General features: G+C 48.3%; 1 protein-coding gene across 1 annotated transcript; it reads right to left on the reverse strand.

The window, feature by feature from the left end:
* Positions 1-488: 488 nt before the first annotated feature.
* On the reverse strand, positions 489-14143 carry LOC105054882 (uncharacterized). The gene is made up of 7 exons (XM_073246895.1): positions 14010-14143; positions 13619-13845; positions 9113-9684; positions 8813-9005; positions 8679-8743; positions 8364-8574; positions 489-1084 (listed from the first exon to the last, which is right to left on the reverse strand). Exons 2-7 carry the CDS (start codon positions 13790-13792, stop codon positions 713-715), a joined length of 1587 nt encoding a protein of 528 aa, XP_073102996.1. The 5' UTR covers positions 13793-13845; positions 14010-14143; the 3' UTR covers positions 489-712.
* Positions 14144-21226: the final 7083 nt, after the last annotated feature.

The raw sequence follows: 21226 nt of genomic DNA on the forward strand, positions 1-21226 counted from the left end.
TTTTCCCCTTCCAAGAAAGGGTCAAAATGACAGTTACCTATTAAAGTTTACTGTAGCCCATGGGAACATTTACAACTGAAAATTTTACGACGGGTCCTTTCTTGTCTGGTGCCCGTGGGGCTCTGATGCCTGTACTCACAAAACTGGGTCGATCCGTACAACACTGGTCCCAAACTAACCGTGTCCTGGTGTGACCCACTGCTCTACCACCTTTTATGACACTGTCGGTCTTCTAGATTATTAGCCCCTCCATTCGCTCGGCCACGTAGGAACAACAAGCCCCTCCCCTGTTTCCCCTCCGGCCTCTACCGTTTGGCCTTATCTGAGGAAATGGATCACTTGATTCTATTACAATGCCTAAAATTGAACTTGCTTGCTAGGCCAAAATTGCCAATGGCCTTGTGTTTCTCGTAATATAAAATTTCTCTTCATTTCTATACAGGCAGCAGAGCAGCCGGACTTCATTTCCTGGAGAAAACACAAGAATATTGCAAATGTTTGCATTTCCATGCAGTATAATTTTTATTGTCGTTCTATTCTTTGTATCCATCTTTACAACTGGACAAGTAACTAGTTGCAGTGTGAATCCTAAACAACAACCATGATGCATATAATTGTGACAAGACTATATAATGTGATAGGAAGCCATAGCTTGAACTTATTCCCTTAGCTAACAAAATCATTTTTTTTTAAAAAAAATTACTCAGAAGAGCTAACATAATCTATTATTACTGGTCAAGTTAACATGACCTTTTTGCACCCACATATCCGCTTCTTTCATGCAATTGGCCTTTGTCTGAAGAATCTCTTTGACCTCCCCTGGATTGAAAGGAGGCGGCATCGTGCATGGGTTCGAAACAGAAGTGTAATTCACCATCGATTCTATCATGAATGTCTTCACGAGCCCTTGTGCGGGGCAAACCATAGATTCCGAGCACAATTCGGTGGCTTTCTCCGGCCTAGAAGGTTTATATGTTAAAAGCTTTGCATATTCACTCAGTAGATGGAACATGTAGTCGTATACATGATCCATCTTTAGCTGTTCTTCAATGAAGCCACTCCCCTCCTTTCCCATGGCTTGTGCCTGCTCAGATTTACAGCATCAGGGGCAATTCCATATTGACGTACATGAACATCAGTAAGATATTGGAATGGCATCTCAGCAAAACATGTAATGCAGATAAATCAAATGATAGTCCGGGTACAAATTGAGAATAACAACAGCAAGTGACACTTGCGTTCTTATTTAAGCACTCACATTATAGCATATACGATTATTATTTTGTTCTGCTTCATAAATTGAACTCCTATTGGCTTCTATTTCAGGATGCTCCCTTAAATGTAGGTCTTTTTAGACAGATTCACAATTTCCACTAGCCAGCTCAGGTCAACCCATGCTTGATATTATATCAACAACTAAGGGGAATCAGGGTCCCCACAAGCCTAAAATTGTATCAACTTGTCAACACCAAAGCCCAATTACAACCTAAGAGTCTCTTTATCTAGCCAGGACGCGCAAGGCCCCGGAACCTGCGCTCAGTTCACCACCCATTTGCGTGTGGGCTCCACGCTTACGGGGATGGTACCTTTGTCACAAGGGGGATGGATGCGGCTTGAGCAATAAGTTTGCATCCTTTAGGATGCACATTTTGCACATCGTCGATGATCACGGCATCATCCATCTCGGAGATGGATGACTGCTGTTGGGATATACCGATCGACGACTCCGACGGATGACTCCGACTGATGACCCCGACAGATGACCGCGACGGACGACTCCGACAGACGACTCCAACGGACGACCCCGACGGATGACCCCGACCGACGACCGACGGACGACTTCGACGGACGACCCCGACCGATGACCGACGGACGACTCTGACGGACGACCCCGACCGACGACTCCGACGGGCGACCCCGACCGACCCCGATGGATGACTCCGACGGACGACCCCGACGGACGACTCCGACCGACAACCCCAACGGACGATCCCGACGGACGATCGACGGACGACTCCGACGGACGACCCCGACGGACGACCCCGACCGACCCCGATGGACGACTCCGATGAACGACCCCAACGGACGACTCCGACGGACGACCCCAACCGACCCCGACGGACGACCCCGACCGACGACCGACGGACGACCCCGACCGACGACCAACGGACGACCCCGACGGATGACTCCGACCGACGACCCCGACAGACGGCTGCCGACAATATCCGACCGAAGGTGTGTCGGCCGAACCGACCCATGCTGTTTCCGACCGACCGAGCGGCCGAACCCATATTACCGACTCACTGTCGGGGGTGGCAGCCGACGTCCGACTTAAGCAAGACACCAGACCAGCCGACGGTGCCTCCGGGTCATCACCCGACGTCCCGACAACCGAATACCGACATATAATCGGCCAGCCCTCCCAAATGCCGTACGATCGCTATGGACTGCTGTCCTGTCAAGGACGTGCTGTGTGACCGCCCTGGAACATTGTCCTGCCAAGGACATGGGTTGATTTTGACAACCTGCGGTGATTTGACAGCCCACGGTGATCCTGACAGCCTCCGACGATTTGACAACTCCTCCCATTGTCTGCGCCATTAATGACGGCGCCATACCGCGCTCTACTATAAAACGGAGAAGGCAACAGTGCTGGAGGAGGTCCTTTCGAACTCCTTGAAGCTCTCCCTCTCTTGCTCTCGTTCTCACCCTCTCCTCTCGTTGAGCTCTTTGATTCCTTTCTACTGTTGCCTAGTCTCTTCTCTGACTTGACCGTCGGAGGGTCCCCGCCGGAGTCACCTCCGGTCAGTGCGGACTTCTTTTGCAGGCACTCGTTCTCGGCGACCAGGCGACGAGGGGATTGGCCGCAACAGGTTTTGGCGCGCCAGGTAGGGGCTCGACAGAGGTAAGACAACGAGCTCCACAAAAGCTTGAAGAGACTTCTCGAGATGACGAAAATCAGAGCTCAGCAATCGAAAGCTACCGGATCGACGAGACGTTCTTCCCATCGGGAAGAGCCCTCTCCTTCACCCTCCATGGTGGAGCCCAGCTCTCCGCACCCGACGGTAACCACGGAGGCACAGATCGCGGCAATCGTGCGGCAAATGACCGTTCTAATAGATGCGGTCAAAAATCTTCAACCACAACTAACTCAGTTACTGCGACCGCCAGCGGTGCAACCGGCGGCGCACCCTATGCCGTCCAGAAGCAGCCACCGACACCCACGTCCACTTCCATCTCCTCCTCAGGAGCAGCCGTCTCAGCATTCCCACCGAGAAGGGGAGAGGCGGCCACGGCGTGACACCCACCGGTCTCGATGTCTCTCTCCTTCCCAGCTGGAGTGAGCGAAGAAGGAGAAGCGACCGCAGACACCGTCCGCCTCCCTCTCAGATTCATCGGGAGATTCGACCCCTGGGGTCTCCCAACACCGGCAGATCGATGACTACGAGCGCAAGTTCGAGAAAATCGACCGTCGGCTTGCTCAATTTCAAGCGGATGGCCAGAAGTCTTCAAACGACATCGACTTTCAGACCACCCAACCTCTCTCCCGATTCATCCTCGACGAACCGATCCCTAGTCGGTTCAAGATGCCTCATGTGGAGCCTTACGATGGCTCCACCGATCCAATCGACCATCTAGAGAGCTACAAGGCTCTCATGACAATCCAAAGGGCAACCGATGCCCTCCTTTGCACCGGCTTCCCCGCCACACTCTGCAAAGCTGCTAGGGCCTGGTACTCTGGCCTTCGCTCGAAAAGTATCCACTCCTTCGGACAGCTCAAACATTCCTTCGTGATCCATTTCAGTACCAGTCGGAAGCCACCATGAATCTTGGACAGTCTATTCTCCCTCAAGTAGAGAGAAAATGAGACTCTATGACACTTTATGGTCCGATTCAACGCGGTCACACTTGAGATCCGGGACCTCAACGAAGACGTGGCTATCTTTGCCATGAAAAGGAGGCTAAGGGGGTCCCGTTTCACATACTCTCTGGACAAGACCCTCCCCCGGACGTACGCTGAATTGCTGGAGCGCGTGTACAAATACATGCGCGCAGATGAAGGAGCTTTCGACCGGCGCCTGACCTAGGGCACGGGCCGGAAGGAAAAGCGGAAGAAAGGTCGGGCCCCTGCTGAACCCAGCAGGCCCCCCACCGATAGACGAATCTTACCCCGATGACGGAGTCCTACACCCCTCTCTCCGCTCCTCGTGCGCAGATTCTACGACGGAGATCGAAGGAGTGGAATATCTACGATGGCCTCCGTCTTTGAAGGTAAAAGGCCTCGACCAACGCAGTCCGATCGTCGAACCAACGGCTCGATCGTTGATCGTCGAATCTACGACTCCGTAGCCGAACTGATCGCTGATCACCGAACCAACGGCTCGATCGTCGATCACTGAATCTATGACTCCATCGCCGAACTGATCGCCGATCGCCGAATCTATGACTCCATCGTCGAACTGATCGTCGATCGTCGAACCAACGGCTCAATCTACGTTTCGATCGCCGACAACACATCGAATTCTATGGCGAAGATCGAAGGGACGGAATATCTACGACGGCCCCTGCCTCTGAAGGCAAAGGGCTATGACCAATGCGGCTGGCTAACTTGCCAACTTAGCTTCGACTAAGAAAGGGCAAAACGCCAAGACAACCGCGACATACCCGTCCGACCAAGGTCTGAGCAACGGGTATTCGACTAGCGACATACCGATCCGGTCACGACCGATCGAAGGATATTCGGCTTGCCATCGTCTATCATACGACTCGACATGCTACGTCGATGAATATTCGACTTGCGACATACCAACCCGGTCACGACCGATCGAAGGATATTCGGCTTGCCACCGTTTATCATACGTCCCGACGTGCACGCCCAACCAAAGGCCGGACAATGGATATTCGACTTGCTATCGTTATCCTATCCGAATACGTCGGACGCTACTCGACTATCAAATTCTGCGGAATGATCGTGTCGACGAGCAACGTTCGGAGGTTGGCCGACCTCCGACCCGACGTGCATGCTCGACCTACTATCGAGACGACCGATATCGGATCGTTCGTTGATGCGATCTCCAGAGTCGGGGCAAGACGTGACGGAAAACCACTCCTTTCGTCCGAAGCCGTCGCCCATATGTTCACGCGAGCCAACACGACATCGGACTCAGGAGTGGGGGGACAACTGTTGGGATATACCGACCGACGACCTCGACAGACGACTCCGACCGACGACCCCGACGGACGATCGTGACGGACGACTCCTACGGACGACTCCGACGGACGACCCCGACCGACGACCGACGGACGACCCCGACGGACGATTCCGACGGACGACTCCGACGGACGACCCCGACGGACGATCGACGGACGACTCCGACGGACGACCCCAACGGACGACTCCGACGGACGACCTCGACCGACCCCGACGGACGACTCTGATGGACAACCCCGACGGACGACCCCGACCGACCCCGACGGACGACTCCGACGGACGACCCCGACCGACGACCGACGGACGACCCCGACCGACGACCGACGGACGACCCCGACCGACGACTCAGACCGACGACCCCGACAGACGGCTACCGACAATATCCGACCGAAGGTGTGTCGGGCGAACCGACCCATGCTGTTCCCGACCGACCGAGCGGCCGAACCCATATTACCGACTCACTGTCGGGGGTGGCAGCCGATGTCCGACTTAAGCAAGACACCAGACCAGCCGACGGTGCCTCCGGGTCATCACCCGACATCCCGGCAGTCGAATACCGACGTATGATCGGCTAGCCCTCCCAAATGCCATACGACCGCTATGGACTGCTGTTCTGTCAAGGACGTGCTGTGTGACCACCCTGGAACATTGTCCTGCCAAGGACATGGGTTGATTTTGACAACCCGCGGTGATTTGACAGCCCACGGTGACTCTGACAGCCTCCAACGATTTGACAACTCCTTCCATTGTCTGCGCCATTAATGACGGCGCCATGCCGCGTTCTATTATAAAATGGGGAAGGCAACAGTGCTGGAGGAGGTCTTTTCGAACCCCTTGAATCTCTCTCATTCTAGCTCTCGTTCTCACCCTCTCCTCTTGTTGAGCTCTTTGATTCCTTTCTATTGTTGCCTAATCTCCTCTCTGACTTGACCGTCGGAGGATTCCCGCTGGAGTCATCTTCGGTCAGTGCGGACTTCTTTTGTAGGCGCTCGTTTCTGACGATCAGGCGACGAGGGAATTGGCCGCAACAGCTGCTATTCATTGTAAGAATCCAAGCGGTCATGCTTGGTGCCACGTGCATGTGGTCCAAACAAGCTATCTTTAAGATAGATGACGTGATAGTTATTTACGATGGTATATCATTGTGTTGCATCGCATAGAGTCCTCGATCTTAAGCGATTGGCATCCACTTCCTCTACTCTTTTAAGCACATCTAGAACAATCCCAAACAGTAATGACGCAGATGGGATGAGCTTTAGCCCTGAAAAACTTTTCCTTTCAATATAACTAAGGCTTCAATCGTATGCACTCAGGGCTCTACGTCGCTATCTGCAAACAGCGGGGCACTTTGGGCTGGGTAAGCCCATGGCCCAATACAACCTGGGTGAAGGAATTCTTGGGTTGGGCTAAACTCGGGTCTGTGAAAAATGACGTGCTCTAAAGTTGGCAAGTAGTTTACAATCTAGGCAACGCAGACTGAATACGTGGTACAAATAATGTGTTTAATATCTAACGGCAGTTGAACTGCCGACATAAATTTGGAAATAATCATGCAAGAACCTTTTTCCCATAATGAAATTAACCAAAAAAAAAATCTTTTATGTTTATTAATAAAGTAAGATAAGCCTCTACCTTTCTCTTAGGGATGAAAGTGGATAGAATATTATCTAACCAGATCCATTTTACTATCCGAATCTATTCGGATATAAATAAAAATTAGAATATTCGACCAATAAATGGATAGGGATATGAATAGATAACTATCCAGTCCACATCCAAATATCCGATTTAATTTGTAACCCTATCTAATTTTATATAGTATTCATTAGTTTTTTATGAAAATATATGACCATATTGATACGTTATTAACTTGATTTATCATCTACTTAATAATATCTTCGATTTTGTGGTTATAAAGATTAATTATCTAATTTATATCCGTATTTATATCCATAGTTTCAGTATCTGATTTATATCCATATCCATTTTCAACAAATATGAATATAAAGTTTTACATTTGATCGGTATCCATATTCGTATTTGTATTCATTAGACAGAACAAAAATAGATATAGATATATTGATATCCGATCCGTATCTGATTTAGTTTTAGCCATATTTCCTCTTTCCCTCGAGGAGAGAGAGAGAGTTTTTAACAAAAGTTAATCTAACTTAATTATCCCAAAATATATGAGCCAAACTGATGCCAAATTGCCAATTCATGGGAATGGGTTAAGCTTGGGCTCAAGCAGCATTAAGCCAAGCCTAGCCTTTTGTAGTGTTGGCTTGAAACTAAGACTCAGACCAGAAGGTAAATGGATTGGCAGCATCAATACTATGAATGGGAAATTCTTTGTGCACCGCGGATGATGTAGACAATTCGACGTGGAGCACATTACTTATGTAATTGGTTCACACATATAGCCACCACTTTCTAATATACATTTAATATCTGCAGTTTTATTTTTATATTTGAAAATTTTGAATGACGAAAATGCTTCTGCTCTTTACAAAAAATCATAACATCTTATGTCCATATTATGACATCTTGTATGTAGTAAGTTATAATTTTGATACAGAATATCATAATATACCACATAATGTCTTAATTTTTTTTAAAAAGCAGGGATATTTTCGTTATTCAAAATTTTCAAATGCAAAAGTAGAACTGTAGGCATTAAATGCATATTAGAAAGTGATTGGACAAAAATACTCCTCCTATATTATGACAACCTATATTTAGAGAATCATAATTTGATGCAGGATGTCATAATATGTCACAAGATGTCATAATTTTCTGTGATATATTATGACATCTTATGTGTAGAAAGTCATAATATGTCACAGGATGTCATAATTTTTTTTAAAAAATAGAGATATTTTCGTCATATAAAATTTTTAAATAAAAAAATAAAATTATAGATATTAAATATGTATTGAAAAATGATGATTATGTAGATTAATTATATAAAATAATATATTTTATATCGAATTTTTTGTGCCGCCCATGGTGCACAATGAGCTATGACTTGACGCCCCTGGATAAGGAAAAAGCCCGAGCCTTTCCAAACCCATAGCATTCTCCACTCAGAGCACTCCAAAAGATTTGGATAACAGAATCGAGTATAGAATGGAAAGATTAACATAATTACCTCTTTCTTATGGGAGTTGCCCCAATCCACTGCAAACTTGATCGACCTACACTTATCCCTGTCTGTAATGGGCCAGTAATGGCGTCCAGGAGCCAGCCCCCTCGAGAAGAAATCATGGAACCGAGTCTTCACGTACAGCGTCGGCGAGTCGCACGCCAAAATATACTTTTCGCTCACCGACCAAGAGCTCCCTTCGATAAAAATCTTATACCTACGAATACCATCAAAACATTCCCATTACCAATTACAATCACACTTTCACCACCACTCCAATATCAGCAATTCTAACTCACAGAAACCTGCACAGAATTATACCTATGCGTGCATTGGTCGGCTAAATTTGATCCCTTAAACCCTTCCTTTACCGTTCTACGCCAGTCCTGTATAGCAGCAACTCATATCCGTTAACCACGTAAAAAGATCCCAAAACCATTATTAGAGCTACATACCTGCTGGTATATCCGAGCATTCCATTCCTTGCCATACGACACGTTGCACCGCAACACCTCCCGCCGAGTCTTGCACACGTGCGTATTGCCCTTCCAGTAAGCATATGGCTCTCTTTTCATCCAACTCATCCTCTGGTTCGCTTCTTTTAGCTCCTCTCTCAGCGTCTCCCATGGCTTTATATCGGTCTCAGGCCTGCAGATTTCCAGTACTCCAGTAAACAAAAGAGGTATATTTATCTATAACAATCACAAGAATTTTCCAATTTAAGTAGCGAGCCAGGAGGAGTGTGAACAATTTACCAACCCCAGAAGGACCAGTCCGGGAACAAGATGTCGGCCGTGGAATCATCCTTGCAGTAGCGGAAGAGCGGCGGCGGCGGAGGAGAATCCCGGCGGTCGGCGTACGGAACGGCGGGCATGTCGCCGCAGTTGAACATGAGTTCCAGGTCGGGAATGCGGCCGGGGTATCGGTTCAGCAGCTGAAGGATTCCCCAGAGAGTGAACACATCTCGGGTCTGGAACGCGCTGTGATACTTCTCCATGTAAACCCGGCCGTCGAGGACGACGAGCCGGAAGTGGGCGAACTTCTGGGCGCCGGCCACCATGTCGGGAGTGATGCCGGTGTGGCTCCAGGGACGGAGGTCCTCGTGGATCCACCGGAAGTATTCAGGGCAGGAAGGGGAAGGCAGAGAAGAGGATGGAGATGGTGGTGTTCTTCTTTGGCACGGGGTGGTGGTGACTTGGTTTCCGAGGCCGCAGGCAAAATGGATGGCTTGTGCTGCCGGTCTGTGGGGCTCCGAGCGTCCAAAGAAAGTTTGATGAGTCTTGGAGGCTGCGGTGGAGAGGCTGGCGGCCACGCCGGCTGTGAAGGACTGGGTGGGAGAATTGCATCTTAGTGAGGTAACACGCAAAAACGAGAAATGGACAATGCTTTTGAAGCAATTAATTATGAATGTACGAACTCCTTGAGGTTTATTACAGAGGTCTTTATGCTGGCTAGGATAGAAATGGTACATGGCTATTGGGGGCCAACATTGTTTAGGATGGGCTATGTTGTGTCCAGCCCAATAACATTGGGATGGGCCACAGCTGCCTTGCTCAGTGAGCTGATGCTGCTCATGGGCCGGACCTCGGGCAAAAGGATATTCATCTTTGAGAAATTGTTTGTACACCGCCTCCAATGTGAAAAAAATACACCGTCTCCTCTTATTAGGCTACCTAGCCATCACTTTCCAACATATATTTAATACCTACAATATATGCATGTAATACTTACAATTTTATTTTTTCATTTAAAATTTTGAATGATGAAAATGTCCCTCTTCTTTTGGATAAATTATGACATCCTATGACTATATTATGATATTTTACGATCAAATTATGACTTCCTATACAAGATATTATAACTTTTCTTTTAGAAATCATGAAGTAGAAAGGATATTTTTGTCAATAAAAATTTATAAAATTTTTGAGTGGCAAAAATGCCCCTCCCTTATTATGGCATCTTGTGAAAAAATTATGGTATTCTGTGTAGGAATTTATAATTTTACCACAGGATGTCAAAATATCGACATAAGATGTCATAATTTTTGGAGACGTAGAAGAATATTTTCATCATTCAAAATTTTAAATAAAAAAATAAAATTACAGGCATTAAATGCACATTGAAAAATAGTTGGACAAAAATGTTCCTCTCATATAATAACATTTTAGGATCAAATTATAATTTTTTATATAAAAAATCATAAATTAGTTTTAAAATATTATAATATGATCTCGGAATGTCATAATTTTTTTTAAAAAAATATTTTTATCATTTAAAATTTTAAATAAAAAATTAAAATTAAAAATATTAAATATATATTAAAAAATAATAAATATATAAATTAATCAAATAAAATGATGTGAATTTTCTATGTCAGGGGTGGTGTGCAAAGAATTTCATACTCATCTCTAGTTGGGTGTCGAACTAGGCCGGATATTTAAGCTCGTAGAGAGAGAATTCCCACTACAACGAATGCATGCTACCAAACGCAATTTATGGCGCGTGCCACATGAGCTGTAGAATGTGTAAGCAAATGAAAATGGTTAGTGGTACCAAAAATTCTTTGTACACCGCGGACCGGTGCAGAAAATCTAATATAAAATATATTATTTTATATTATTAATTTATATAATTATTATTTTTTAATATATATTTAATATTTATAATTTTATTTTTTATTTAAAAATTTTATTTTTTATTTAAATATTTTTATTTTTAAAAAAATTATAACATCTTATGGCATATTATGTTTTTCTACGAGCATCATAATATATCTCAAAAAATTATGATATTTTATGACATATTTTGATATCCTGTATCAAATTATGACTTTCTGTATGTAGGATGTCATGATATAGAAGGAGTATTTTCATCCAATCATTTTTTAACGTACATTTAATATCTACAGTTTCGCTTTTTCGTTTGAAAATTTTGAATGATGAAAATATTTTTATTCTTTGAAAAAAATTATGACATTCTGTGGCATATTATGATATCTTGTCAAAATTATGACTTTCTGCATGTAGGATGTAATAATATGGACATAAAATATCATAATTTTTTTTAAAGAGTAAAAATATTTTTATCATTCAAAATTTTTAAATAAAAAAATAAAATTATGGATATTAAATATACGTTGGAAAATGATAGCTATGTGAACCAATCACATAAAGCATTGCACTCTACGTCAGATTTTTTGCACCATCCGTGATGCAAAAAAAAATTTCCTAGATTTTTATTGGACTGCGATGGTTGGTACAGTTAGGATTGTTCATTCAGTTTAACCGATCCAATCCGATCCGAAAATCGAATAATAAAAAAGTAAAAATTGATCTGAAAAAAAGAGGAACCAAACTGAAACCGAACCGAGAATTTTGGTCCGATTCGGTTTGGTTATTCAGTTTACACATTTATATGTACAAATGCTAAGCTAAAAGTAATAGGATGTAAATAAATAAAAATGCTCCTTTAGTATGATGTCCAGTAGTTAATACTATTTGATTCTTTGTCACCGAGCACTTTTTTGTATGTGTTCATTTATAAGATATAGCAAGGAGTAGAAACAGCATGAATGATAATTAGTATGAAATATATAAAGCCAAATTCCATATAGATAAAACAAGGTATAAATGGAGTTATCAGCTAGCAGAAGCTGATCAAGTGTGACTTTCTTATTTTCATGGTCAGACTCTCCAACAAAAAGCTTTCATTCGGAATCTTTTAAGAAAACTATACTACGACCAGCATATGCTCCAGCCACTCATTTATCTAAAGTCTCAAAACCACCCTAGCATCTCCGAATTTTTGATATAACTAAAGGATCTCCAGAGTGAACATCAGCAGGGTTAATAGTTGAAACCCATGATTTTGGACGCTCCTGAAATGTTGCCCCCATATGCTTTTTTTAGAAAAGCAAGATTTGAGTTTTCGCCCCATCCAATATTTATAAACAAAAGAAAAACATCCCACAGAGCTTGAAGGGTCCTAATCATCCCTGATTGCATAAGATTGATAATCCGTCTTCTTTCATCAGGTATCATTAAAAATTTTAAAAACTTCTTTGCCAATAAAAATTAGAAGATAATATTTTTTTTGTTATACTTAAATTTTAATTATTTATTGTGTGAACTTACATATTCACACTCAGCTTTTTTTCTGCCACTTATCAAAATTCAGAGTATATTCTTGAGACAAAAAATAGACATCTCAAGTAATTTGGAACGGAGTTGCAAATATGTAAAGATCCATACGTTTCCAATCATGTGTATACTTTATAAATGTAAATTGATCAAAGTTGGTTTTGATTTTTAATTTAATTTTTAATTTTTTTAATTTTTAATCAAATAAAATTAAAAATTAAATTTTTTAAAAATAAAAAATAAAAATTAAATCGAACTATAACCGATTCGTTTTCGATTTTATTTTTCGATCCAAATCGAATCAATTTTCAATCTGAAACTAATTTATGAGCAATCTTAGGTACAATCCCTTCTTGCATTGATTGGATGGCCGTGGGGTCTTGACTGTTTATTTTTTAAAAAAAAGGAAGCCACTCTAATGACCAATTACTTGTTACCAAAAAAAAAAAAAGAGAGTACCGTCCCTTCCTTGCATTGATTGGATGGCCGTAGGGTCTTGACTTTTTTTTTTTTTTTTTAGAAAAAAAGGAAGCCACTCTAATGACCAATTACTTGTTATCAAAAAAAAAAAAAAAAAGAAGAAGAAGGGGAGCACAGTCCCTTCCTTGCATTGATTGGATGGCCGTAGGGTCTTTACATTTTTTTTAAAAAAAAGGAAGCCACTCTAATGACCAATTACTTGTTACCAAAAAAAAGAGAGCATAGACTTTACCAAGTTGCTTCCCCGTACATGCAGTCATGCACGAGGAACTCATGACCAGCCTAAAGGCTAAAATCTGAAGGTTGTGCGCAAAAAGAAAGGATTGTAAAGAAAACTTTTAATTTCTTGTTTCAAATATAAGGACAAACAACACAACAATCATATGAACCCAAAAAAAAATTAAAAACAAAACATAACGTCTATGATAAGTGATCGAGTGAAGAGAACCAAGACCATGAGAAGAACAACAACTGCAACCCAAACGACGATGAATCAAGAAAAAGATTATGAAAAAAAACTTTCAATTTCTTGCTAGGACAAAACAACAAAGCAATCACATGAACCTATTTTTTTTTTTTTCGAAAAAAAAAAGAAGATTAGAAACAAAACATAGCATCTTTGAGAAGATTAAAGGGACGTACTTCGTTGTTGATGGAGCGAACAGAAATTAAGACCACAAGAAGAAAGAGTGCGACGAAGACGACGACTCCTCTCGTCGAGGATTGAATCAACGCCATGGTGCTCCTGGCCTTGTCATGTAACGGTCCAAACATCTCCTTCGTTTTGCTCGAGAACACATGCAAGCAACTCTCCATCACCTCCTTCCTCCCAAAATCATACAGAGGCGTTCCTTCTCTCACGTACCATGCTATAATATAACAGGAAGACTCCTTGACTCCTAAACTATATAGACACCACACCTTAATACTAGTCCTCTCTCTTTGCTATGATTGAATTCCGATGAATTGACCAGCTAGCCAAAAACAAAAGCCTAACCTAACCGAGAGGAAAATGATGAGATGAAGGGTGCACCTGGGCTAATCCTATTTTCAAGGTGTGCTCGTCCGTTGGCAAGAGAGATCTACGCGTCTGTTGGATGCCCTGCTACGAAAGTGTCATAAAAGTTTCCACCCTCTCTTCCGTTTTCCACGGCCCTTCTACCCTTCAATAATTTGTCTGTTTATGTGTTTGTTGAATTGCTTTTGAAGTATGGGATCTGTTGGGGGATATCCACCGACCGACCGACCGACGGCCGGAAGGACCGACCGACTGACGGCCCGACCGACCGACCGACCGACCGACGGCCGGAAGGACCGACCGACTGACGGCCCGACTGACTTCTGCCCCAACCGACCGATTGACGGTCGGGGCGACCGACTGACGCCACTGCCGGCCATTCAACGGTCCATCGCCGACTGGGGATATGTCGGGCGTATCCATCCCGACCGACTGAACCCAGAGGTCTGATGGCCGACTCACGTGAAACTCGCCGACCGACAGAGGAACCCGACGTCACTCTGCTGGCCACCGACCTAGGGTCGGCCGACTCCTCCGATCGCCGTACAGCCGCCAGACCTTGTCAGCTCTGACAGCGACATGCGGCACGGCTACCTAGGGGCATTGTCCCGTTGAGGGCATTGTCAACCCTGGTGATTTGACAGCCGCACGGCGACGTGACATTTTCACGGCGACTCTGACCGCCCACAGTGAGTTGACAGTTCCTCACTTGTCCACGCCATTAATGACGGCGCCATACCTGCTCCACTATATATATCGGGGAAGGCAACAGTGCAGGGGATCCGCTCCCCCCACTTCTCAACTCCAAAAGCACAGGCTCGCTCCTCTCTCTCTCTCTCTCTCTCTCTCAGAGCTCTCTGTCTACATTTCACTGTTGCCCAGTCACCTCTCTGACTTGACCGTCGGAGGGTCCCCGCCGGAGCCGCCTCCGGTCAGTGCGGACTTCCTTTTGCAGGTGCACGCTTCCCGGCGATCGGACGATGAGGCGATTGGCCGCAACAGATTGGCGCGCCAGGTAGGGGGGCAGCATGACAAAGACAAGAGCTCAACGATCGAGAATCACTGGGTCGGCAAGGCGCTCTTCCCGCCGGGAAGAGGCCTCCCCGCCACCACCGGCGGCGGAGCCCAGTTCTCCGCGCCCCGCAGTGACCACGGAGGCGCAGATTGCGGCCATCGTACGACAGATGACCGTACTGACCGACGCAGTCAAAAGCCTCCAGCAGCAACCGACGGCCCGACCTATGCCCTCCAGGAGCAGCCGCCGACGACCGCACTGATCCCTGTCGCCTCCATGCGAGCGCCACCAACAGCGCCCCCATGGAGAGGAGGAGGGACGACCATGGCGCGACGACCGACGGTCCCAGCGGCTCTCTCCTTCCCTGCTGGAGCGGGCAAGGAAAGAGAAGCGGCCGCGCACGCCGTCGGCCTCTCTCTCAGAATCCTTCGGAGACTCCACTCCTGGGGTCTCCCAGCATCGACGAGCGGACGACTACGAGCGACGGTTCGAGGAAATCGACCGCCGACTCACCCAGCTGCAGATGGACGGCCAGAAGTCTTCGAACGACGTCGACTTCCAGACCGTCCAACCTCTCTCCCGACTGGTTCTCGACGAGCCGATTTTCAGTCGGTTCAAAATACCGAACGTGGAGCCATACGACGGCTCCACCGACCCAGTCGACCACCTCGAGAGCTATAAAGCTCTCATGACGATCCAAGGGGCAACCGACGCTCTTTTTTGCATCGGCTTCCCCGCTACACTCCGCAAGGCTGCCAGGGCTTGATACTCCGGTCTCCGACCGGGTAGTATCCATTCCTTCGGGCAGCTCGAGCACTCGTTCGTGGCCCATTTCAGCACCAGCCGAAAGCCGCCGCGAACGTCGGACAGCCTTTTCTCCCTCAAGCAGGGGGAAAACGAGATACTCCGACACTTCGTGGTGCGATTCAATGCGGCCACGCTCGAGGTCCGGGACCTCAACGAAGACATGGCTGTTTCAGCCATGAAGCGGGGTCTGAGGGCGTCCCGATTCACCTATTCTCTGGACAAGACCCTCCCCCGGACTTATGCCGAACTACTGGAGCACGCATACAAGTATATGCGCGCGGACGAAGGAGCGTCCGACCGACGTTTGGCCGAGCCCAGAGGTCCGAAAGAGAAGCGGAGAAAAGGTCGGGAGCCCGTCGAACCAAGCAGGCCCCCGACCAATAGTCGGGTCTCGCCACCCCGACAAATCCAAAAATCACCCCGGCAACAAACTCCGAGGCCGGTACGTCCCAGGTATGACTCCTACACTCCTCTCTCCGCTCTCCGTACGCAGATCCTGATGGAGATCGAGGGAAAGGAATACCTGCGACGGCCTCCACCTCTGAAGGCAAAAGGCCTCGACCATCGGAAGTACTGTCGGTTCCATCGAAGCCACGGCCACGATACCGAGCGGTGCATCCAGTTGAAGGATGAGATTGAAGCTCTCATCCGCCGGGGGTACCTCGGCAAATTTCGGAAGGGTCCGCCGACCCAACCAGTTGCCGATCGACGCCCCCAGCCGACTGAAGAGGCACCGACCAACCAGCCGACGGCCGGGGTCATCAACATGATCTCCAAGCGGCTGGGCCCGGGGACATCTGCGGGGGGGGAGTCGACGAAAAAGTCGCGCCCGGACGACGTAATCACTTTTACGCAAGACGACGTTCGGGGCATCCAAACTCTCCACGACGATGCTGTTGTTGTGTCGGCGACAATAGCGAATTATGATGTAAAACGAATTTTTATTGATAATGGAAGTTCGACAAATGTTTTGTTTTGCTCGACCTTCTCCCGAATGCGACTGTCTACTGACCGACTCAAGAGGGTCTCCATGCCCTTGATCGGCTTTGCCGGAGACGCCGTCACGACAGAAGGAGAAATCACCCTGCCCGTGACGGTCGGTACCGAACCACGGCAAAGCACGGTCTCCCTCGCTTTCGCGGTTGTCCGAGTTCCTTCGGCCTACAACGCCATACTTGGACGATCCGGACTGAACGCCCTCAAGGCGATCGTCTCGACGTACCATCTTCTTGTTCGGTTCCCGACCAAAAATAGAATCGGGGAGATGCACGGAGATCAACAGCTCGCCCGACGATGCTTCCAAATCTTCGCTCAAAGCGACGGACCGAGGGGTTCTCTGACGATCAACAAGATGGACCAACGGAAGGAAAAAGAACGAGGTTCGTCGGCCGAGCAGCTCGAGGCGATCCCGATAGGAGAAAATCCAGACAGGAAAGTTTGGGTCGGGTCTCAATTGCCCGACACCGAACGACGCCGACTGACGGAGCTGCTGACGGCCAATGCCGACATATTTGCTTGGTCGACAGCAGATATGTCGGGCATCCCTCCAGAAACAATAACTCACCGACTCAACATCGACCCGACGATGAAGCCGGTGAGGCAGAAGAAAAGGTCCTTCGCCCCAGAGAGGCAGAGGGCCATCGACGAAGAAGTGGACAAGCTACTCGAAGCAGGCTTCATCCGAGAATCCACGTATCCCGATTGGCTCGCCAATGTTGTCATGGTCAAGAAAGCCAACGGAAAGTGGAGGATCTGCATCGACTATACCGACCTAAACCGAGCCTGCCCGAAGGATAGCTTCCCACTTCCAAAGATCGACCAGCTGGTGGATGCGACGTCCGGGTTTCGACTGCTCAGCTTCATGGATGCCTTCGTCGGGTACAACCAGATCCGGATGGTGTCTGAAGATGAGGAGCACACTGCGTTCGTGACTCCGAAGGGCCTCTACTGCTACAGGGTGATGCCCTTCGGACTGAAGAACGCCGGCGCCACCTACCAGCGACTCGTCAATAAGGTCTTCAAAGACCAAATCGGGCGCAACATGGAAGTGTACGTGGACGACATGCTTGTGAAAAGCACGCAGATCCCGGACCACGTTCAGGATCTCGAGGAGACCTTTCGCACCCTTCGATGACACCGAATGAAGCTCAACCCGACCAAGTATGCTTTTGGGGTGACCTCAGGGAAGTTCCTCAGATTCCTCATTTCTCAGAGAGGGATCGAGGCCAACCCTGAGAAAATAAAGGCAATCCTCGACATGCGCCATCCGAACACCAAGAAGGAGGTCCAACAGCTGAACGAAAAAATCGTCGCTCTTAGCCGATTCATTTCCCGATCAGCTGAAAGGTGCCTCCCGTTCTTCAAGACCCTGCGTCAGGCGAACGGTTTCTCTTGGTCGGATGAGTGCCAGCGGGCCTTCGAAGACCTGAAAAAGTACTTGGCTTCCTCGTCGCTGCTCGTAAAGCCGCAGGTCGGGGAGACCTTGTATCTCTACTTGGCCACATCTTCGGAGGCGATCAGTTCGGTGCTCGTTCGGGAAAACGAGTGCCGAACTCACCAGCCCATCTACTACACCAGCAAGGTGCTCCACGGGGCCGAAGCAAGGTACTCGGAGACGGAAAAGATAATTTTTGCCTTGACCGTCTCTGCGCAACGACTTCGACCATACTTCCAGGCCCATGCCATAGTGGTGCTCTCCAACCAGCCCCTGAGGGTAATTTTGCACCGACCGGACACGTCCGGACGACTGGCCAAGTGGACGATGAAGCTTAGCGAGTTCGACATTCAGTACCGACCGAGGCCTGCCCTGAAGGCTCAGGTCTTGGCCGACTTCATCGCCGAGTGCCCGACAACCGACCAAGGGTCGAGAGCTGAAGACCCAGGACGAGATGCGGTCTCTGAGCCAGACCCGATCTCCACCTGGGTACTCCACATCGACGGAGCCTCGAACGTTCACGGAAGCGGGGCCGGGCTCCTGCTCACGAATTCGGATGGGGTGGTCACCGAATACGCCCTCCGGTTCAACTTCAAGGCCTCCAACAATCAAGCCGAATACGAGGCACTCCTCGCTGGCTTGAGGATGGCGAAGGAGCTGGGCGTCGATAGCCTCCGTGCATTCTCCGACTCTCAGTTGATCGTGGGGCAGGTCAAGGGCGAATTCGAGGCGCGAGATCCGACCATGATCAAGTACCTTCAGAAAGTGAAGGACCTCGTGGCGCGCCTCGAATATTTCAAAATTTTTCACATCCCTAGGTAGGAGAACGCCCGTGCCGACGCACTCTCCAGATTAGCAACGTCGGCCTACGGCTCTTTAGGTCGAACGTTTGTGGAGAACCTCCAGCAGTCGAGCATCGATCGGGTCGAAGAAGTGCAGCAGCTAACGTCCGAACCAAGTTAGATGGACCCGATCGTTCGGTACCTGGCCGACGGGATCAGTCCTGAAGATCCCGCGGAGGCCAAGCGACTCCGATGGTCGACCTCGCAATACGTGATCATGGACGGACGACTCTACAAGAGGTCGTTCTCCCTTCCCTTGCTTAGGTGTTTGGGGCCGACCGACGCCGACTACGCTCTCCGAGAGGTTCACGAAGGAATTTGCGGGAACCACTTGGGGGGCAAATCCCTAGCCTTCAAGGTCCTGCGACAAGGCTACTACTGGCCAACCATGAAGAAGGATGCGGCAGAGTTGGTCCGGAGGTGCGAGCCATGCCAAAAGTATGCCAATATTCAACACCAACCGGCCAGCCAAATTGCTCCTATTGTCGCTCCGTGGCCCTTCGCTCAGTGGGGAGTCGACATTCTCGGTCCATTCCCCCCAGCGTCGGGCCAGAGGAAGTTCATCGTTGTCGCCATCGACTACTTCACGAAGTGGGTCGAGGTCGAGCCTTTGGCGCAGATCACCGAGCGGAAGATGGAGGACTTTATCCAAAAATCCATCATCTTCAGGTTCGGATTGCCGCACACCATCATCACCGACAACGGACGGCAATTCGACAACCAGGACTTCAGAGACTTCTGCGCCAGGTTCCACATCCGGCACCGACTGACTTCAGTCGGGCACCCACAGTCCAACGGCGAGGTCGAGGTGACCAACCGAACCTTGCTCCACGGACTCAAGACCCGACTGAATGAAGCCAAAGGTCTCTGGGTCGACGAGCTGGGCTCCGTTCTGTGGGCTTACCGAACGACCCCCCGCATCTCGATCGGGGAGTCGCCGTTCAGCTTGGCCTACGGGACAGAGGCTATGATCCCGCTTGAGATTGGCCTGCCATCTCCAAGGGTCGAGCGGTATCAGGAGCCGGACAACTCCGAGGGTCGGAGGATCGACCTGGACCTCCTCCCCGAACTACGAGATGAGGCTCAAATCCGAATGGCTTCATACCGACAGAGGGTCGCCCGGTATTACAACGCCAAGGTCAGACCGAAGGTTTTCAGGGCTGGCGACCTGGTCTTGAGGAAGGCAGAAGTGTCGAAGCCCTTGGACCAGGGGAAGTTGGCTCCAAACTGGGAAGGACCCTACAAGGTTGCAGACACCTACGGGCCGAGAGCCTATCGGCTGGAGACCCTTGAGGGGAAACCCATTCCCCGAACTTGGAACGCCGACAACCTGAAGCTGTATTGCCAGTGAATTTTGTAATTCAATAGTCGGAGTACAAATTCAGTTTGAAATCTCGAAGTCTTAACTCTTCGACTAACGACCGGCGCTCGCCAAAGCCCCAACGTATTGACGTGGACCTAGCATCCACCTAAAACCGACGCATCTACAAGAACGGGAGTTGACACTCCTTCGACAATCAATGATAAATCAGACCCTTACCAGGACCGATGTATCCATATCAACGGGAGTTGCACTCCTTCGACTTTCGGCAACACATCCGCCCTTGACAAAGGCCGATGCATCTGTTGCGACGGGAGTTCATACTCCCTCTACGGTCGAATTTTCGGGCCGAACCATCGGCCGACAGGCCGATCGGGCCCCGACCAAAGAGAGGCTAAAAGTCCACGCGACTGTCGTCGCGACTTCCGACCAGGCTACGGCCGGTCGAGGGATATTCGGCTTGCCACCGTCTATCGCACAACGCGACCTTAGTCGCATCCACGACTTGTCGACCGACCTACGACCGGCTGAACGACATTCGGCTTGCTACCGTATGTCGAAAGACACAGAACCCGACGCAAGAGCATGGGGACCCGACTTACTATCGTTCCCCCGACACTGCGCCGGACGACATTCGACTGAATGCATCTATGGAAGCCCGACTACCGAACCTTTACCAGGTTCGGTCGGCTCCCGACTCAACAGATGCACCCGACTGACGACTTCGACTATCGGAAGCCGACCTAAAGTCGGAACGCACTCTACTTTCGGGGCTGCACAAGTTGCTGAAGTCCTACCGACTTACGTGAGTTA

This window comes from Elaeis guineensis, chromosome 12 (assembly GCF_000442705.2).
Source record: "Elaeis guineensis isolate ETL-2024a chromosome 12, EG11, whole genome shotgun sequence".
Lineage (NCBI taxonomy): Eukaryota > Viridiplantae > Streptophyta > Magnoliopsida > Arecales > Arecaceae > Elaeis > Elaeis guineensis.